The 5,060-nt window shown below is 48.2% G+C and overlaps 1 protein-coding gene across 2 annotated transcripts in view; it reads right to left on the bottom strand.

Moving 5' to 3' along the window:
- Positions 1–1,453: 1,453 nt before the first annotated feature.
- ITGB3BP (integrin subunit beta 3 binding protein) overlaps positions 1,454–5,060 on the bottom strand; it is a 33,167-nt gene continuing 29,560 nt past the window's right edge. The window contains exons 8-9 of one of the 2 annotated variants that reach the window (XM_026853831.1): positions 4,176–4,229; positions 1,454–1,811 (exon numbers count right to left, since the gene is read on the bottom strand). In XM_026853831.1, coding sequence (XP_026709632.1) covers positions 4,177–4,229 — 53 coding nt within the window. In that variant the 3' untranslated portion in view covers positions 1,454–1,811; position 4,176. Of the gene's footprint in view, positions 1,812–3,204; positions 3,545–4,175; positions 4,230–5,060 lie in introns of those variants that run through there. The other variant, XM_026853832.1, reaches the window with a different exon arrangement.

Genomic DNA, 5,060 nt, shown 5'->3' with positions numbered 1-5,060 from the left:
CCCCCGTAGAAAAACATTAGTTTTGAGTGTATCTCTTTTCTTTGTCCTTGAGATGGCCTCCAGGGGTGATAAAGTGAGAGTCATATGATCCACCTTGGGTGGAACTGGAAATGGTTCTTAACAGACCCAGCTGTTTCTGAAAGGCAAACGCCTGGTACAGCGAGAGGTCAAAGAAACGGTAACTGCTGAAATAGCCAAGGCACGGAGGAGGAGTATTTCCAGCAGAACCTTGGTATAGAACTGCATTTCCCCCCAAATGATTCAATACCGAATGCTGTTATACTTAGTGAGTGCTGTGGTGTCACTGCTGTAACTCAGTGTTGTCCGCCACCTTTACTGTTCTTCTCCGTAAAAGTTTTTTATTTTGTTCCCAGACTACAGAGAACAGCTTGGTTGAGACTGGCACGCGGTTCCTTTACAGCCTCTTTCCAGATCAATAATTATTTCATTTCCAGCTACAGGGGTTACGATCAGGTTATATAAACTCTTGCTGGTTCAGGCTCACTGTCACCCTACCAAGCAGGCAGCTGGGGAATCCCGTGAAAACCCCACAGCATGGGAAGCCCAAATGCAAACCGTGTACAAGGTGAGCACAGTAACTGCCCCACTTCCCCTCAAACAAATTACCAACATCTTTTTCCAGTCAGACTGCAGAGTACAAAACCATTTTTATTAATTAAGAACTCCCAATGCTTGAATGCGTACACGTTGAACCACAAACTGGAGCATGTTTATCATTTTGGTTCTTTTTAGTTGTAAAAATCAGTTTTATCTGTTTGAGTAACAGCCCTTTGCTGTGGTAGAAAGGACAGTCAATCGGGTGTGTTTATGCTGAACTTTTTTTGGGAGAAAAAAAAATAAAATTAAGCTGTGCTCTTTCAACCTGCACCTCACTCAAGGATTTGAGAGGTGGAGTATTGATGAGGTGAAGTTGAGGATAAAGAAAAAGAGAAGAAACTGGTTTCTAACAACTCTCCTCACACATCATTTAATATCAAAACTAAACTGTTGACCTAAAAATCAAATGTCACTAGAGCCAGGTGGTTTAACACTTTGGAGCTGATGCCTTTATGCCACATGTCTTGGGTTGACTAGAGGAAACATCATCGTAGGTGACAAACAGATCCCTCAGCCACAGCCAGGGAAAGGGTTTGTGACCAACTGAAACACGTTCAGTGCTCAGAATCAATTCCTTGTGCAACAGAGCTTCCTCCAGCTTTGAGCTCAGTCGCCTGTAGAAATAAGTTGTGAATTTTTAGGTGGGCTGGTGCAAAACTAGATGTCTTCATTTAAATCAGGCTGGGGGGGTTGGTGATAAATTGATTAAAGGAGTGTGTGCACACACCCCCCCTGCCCCACCCTGGCTGGAAGCAGCCGTTTCCCACTGGGCTCCAAAGTTCATCTCAACATGGTTTCTTCTCACCCAGTTCTTGGAGGGAGGGCTAGAGTGAGGGTTGGTTTTGGTTTTAACAAAAACCAAGGCAGCCTAATTATCTATTTGCAGTAAGAACATAGAGAAAATACAGTTCTTCTCCCTGCAGCAGCAACCCTAAATCAGTGTTTTGTCCACAGGCTTGCATAAACCCAGCATGATGTATTATTTACATTGAGATTATCTGGTTGTGCACATTGTTAAGTTTAAATAGATGCCAGAAATTTTATCTAGATGTGCACCTGCCTAGCACAACGAGCAATCCCAAAGTGGTATTTGCTGGGGAGATAGGTTTACACTCATTTCTTCTCTCCTTTTAAGTACAGTCAAGCAGATGTAGAACTTGGGGTTGATGTGGAATGCATTTTTCACATAATGCCTGTGTGGAGAGAAGGAATGACTAAAATAAATAGCAATTAGACAACAGCATCATCATTCATGTGATCTGTTCAGAATGAGATGTCTGTCCTCGGCCAGTACAAGCCTCACTACACGAGAAAAATATATACACACACACACACACACACACACACATATCCTAAGGCAAGGCAGAGCAGCAGACGGTCTCCTCTGAACTGCAGTAACAGTGGAAGATGTTTTAAGGAAATACTGATAAAATGCTTTTTTTTTGAGTTGAGAAATAATTGCTAAAAGATCATTTATCTTGATCACAACTATATTTTTTTAATTAAGAAAGCTTTAAACAGTAAGAAAGCTTTAGAGTGTTGTCATTAAACAGTAAGAAAGGCTTTACAGTGTTGGTCGCACTTGGGAAGGGATAGAGAGAACCAGAGAAAGCAAATATGGCCTTTTTTTTTTTTTTTTTGACCTAAGGTGCAGAACCAGTGTTTGCTGATGAGACAGCACTGTCCTTGGACAGAAACTAACAGTGGAGATGTGAGCGGTCATTGAGCTGACATCAACCTGAAGGCCTGTAGTTGGCAGCGTGAGTTTCCTTCAAGCTAATGAGTGTAAGACTTAAACTGGTTATTGCCCCGTAGAAAGGTCGCTCTCTGCATTCTGTAGCACTCAGAAATTATGCTGAGGGGAGAAAATGGAGGAAACGGAGCTAGTTCTGCTCTCCTGCCCTGGTTCCCATCCCTCCATCACGCTGCCTTTGGGGTGGTAGCTGGGTTGGAAGCAGTGAGTGATGGACGAGGCTCTGGCAGAAGCAGCTAATAAGTGTTAGGGCAGGAGCAGCTCCTGGACAAGCAGGGTTTTAAAGGGTTTTTTTTGCTACTAGGTAACTTGCCGTTACAAAATAAAGTTTAACCCTCATTGAGAAGCAAAAGGCTAAGCTCACCCCAACTCTGTTACACGCCCTGGAAAACCTGTACATCTACTTTGCCTAACTCCTGAAGTACAAGAAATGGAATACTTTGACTCTGCAAGGAGAGATGTTCTCCCTCGCTGCAGGGAGCTGATACAATCTGCAGGTAGTGGCATCTTTAGATATTTTGTCTCAAGAGGCTTTAAGAAACAGATGAGCCACCAGTTTTCTCATGCCCAGGTAACATCTGATAGACAAGGTCCCTCGCTAACTGGGCTTCTCCTTACCACGCTGGAACAAAGAGGAGTAGCCAGAGGAGGAAGAATTAACCCCAACAACACGTCTCAAGGTGTCTGTTACTATGTTGTTTCCTGCTTTCTGCTCTGGGGGCCGGTGCGGTGGCAGGGAGTGCGGGGTGCCCGTGCGGAGGTGGCAGGGGAGCAGGTGCCCGCCGCAGCCCCGTCCCCTCCGCTCCCCCTGCCAGGAACCAGGCAAGGCTGGAGCCCGCGCGGGGACACGCTCCCCCTGCCCCCAGCAGCAGCACAGCGGGGCTGTGGTACGCAGCCTCTGCAGGGGGTCCCAGGGCATCAGTCGTGGGTCTGCACGAGCAGAGGCACACAGGTGTCTTTGCTTGCTTGAAAAAACAGCAAGTTGGAAACCAACAGCGTTGATGAGGAGAAACACTATCTGATGTTTTAGAGGGGGATGGAGTTTTTGCAGATTCAATGTCCTTTTGCTTAACAAACCAGTAACAAATACCCCAGAGTAACAACTGCGGAGTAACAACTGTTTTCCCATCAAGCCATTGCAGGCTGGTCTGCAGGCTCATATGGTCGATCACTCTGCAAACAGAATTATCACAGAATCACTCAGGTTGGACAAGCCTCTTGGGATCATTGAGTCCAACCCTCAGCCCCACTCTACCAAGTTCTCCCCTACCCCACATCCCCCACAGCTCATCCCAAGGGCCCTGAAACCCCCCAGGGATGGGGACTCCCCCCTCCCTGGGCAGCCTGTTCCACTCTCGGACCACTCTTGCTGGGAAACATTTTCTCCTCCTGCCCAGCCTGACCCTCCCCTGGGGCAGTTTCCAGCCGTTCCCTCTTGTCCTGTCCCTGATCCCCTGGGAGCAGAGCCCAGCCCCAGCCTCTCTGCAATGTCCTGTCAGGAGCTGCAGAGAGGGATGAGGGCTCCCCTCAGCCTCCTCCTCCTCACCCTGAACACTCCCAGCTCCTTCCCTGGCTCCTCACAGGATTGATTATCCAGCCATTCTCCAGCCCTTCCCCAGCCTCGTTGCCCTCCTCTGCCCTCGCTCCAGCCCCTGGAGGTCTCTCTTGTATTGAGGTGCCCAAACCTGGACACGATACTCAAGGTGTGACCTCACCAGTGCAGAGTATTAAGTCCCTCCATCCTTACGGTGATCCTGCACGTGGGGGTGTGGAGAAGGCAGGGGGCAGACGAGGGGCTACTCACCTCAGTCAAGTAGCGATGCCAGGAACGTGGAGCTGCTGGAGGTCTGAACATACTCTGTGGAGGAGGAAAATCGGTTCTGATCAACAGAATAACGATGTTATTGCACAATTTGTGAAAATCCCTGCACAAATAGGAGTTAAGGAAGTCACTGCAGTGGTTAACAAAACCCTTTCTACTTCATACAGTTCCTGTATCTGTCTCAGCAGTCGTTTAGGAGATTGTCTTAATTACTTGTGAGTGTATGTGCATATGCTACCTCATTACCAATGATGACAAAGCAAAACAATGTTATGAGTATTAGAAGCTGGTCCTTCTTTTTAGTAATAAAAGAAGAAATAAAAATCCACAGGGATCATAGCAGATGCAGCAGGATCCAGGACTGTGTGAGAGGAACAACCCTCACCTGAGTTCCCCAAAGGGATGGCAAAAGGAGAGGCACCCTGAGCCAGGGAGAAGGGCTGGGCAGGTGGTGGAAGAGGTAGAGGAGAAGTGTGGAGGAGCAGAAGGGAGCAAGAACATACGGGGAAAGGGTCTGGAAGCAGACACAGCTGAGCACTGAGACTGCCCAACAACTCTCTGCAGCCAATGAGTGGCTCTGCTTACAGAATCCCAGAATCATCTGGGTTGGAAAAAGCCCTTGAAGCTCCTCCAGCCCAACCATGACCCTCCCCTGGGGCAGTTTCCAGCCGTTCCCTCTTGTCCTGTCCCTGATCCCCTGGGAGCAGAGCCCAGCCCCAGCCTCTCTGCAATGTCCTGTCAGGAGCTGCAGAGAGGGATGAGGGCTCCCCTCAGCCTCCTCCTCCTCACCCTGAACACTCCCAGCTCCTTCCCTGGCTCCTCACAGGATTGATTATCCAGCCATTCTCCAGCCCTTCCCCAGCCTCG

Source organism: Athene cunicularia (assembly GCF_003259725.1).
Source record: "Athene cunicularia isolate RWA chromosome 8 unlocalized genomic scaffold, athCun1 chr8_part1, whole genome shotgun sequence".
In the NCBI taxonomy this organism is placed as follows: Eukaryota; Metazoa; Chordata; class Aves; order Strigiformes; family Strigidae; genus Athene; species Athene cunicularia.
This window is presented reverse-complemented; position numbering and strand designations above follow the sequence as displayed.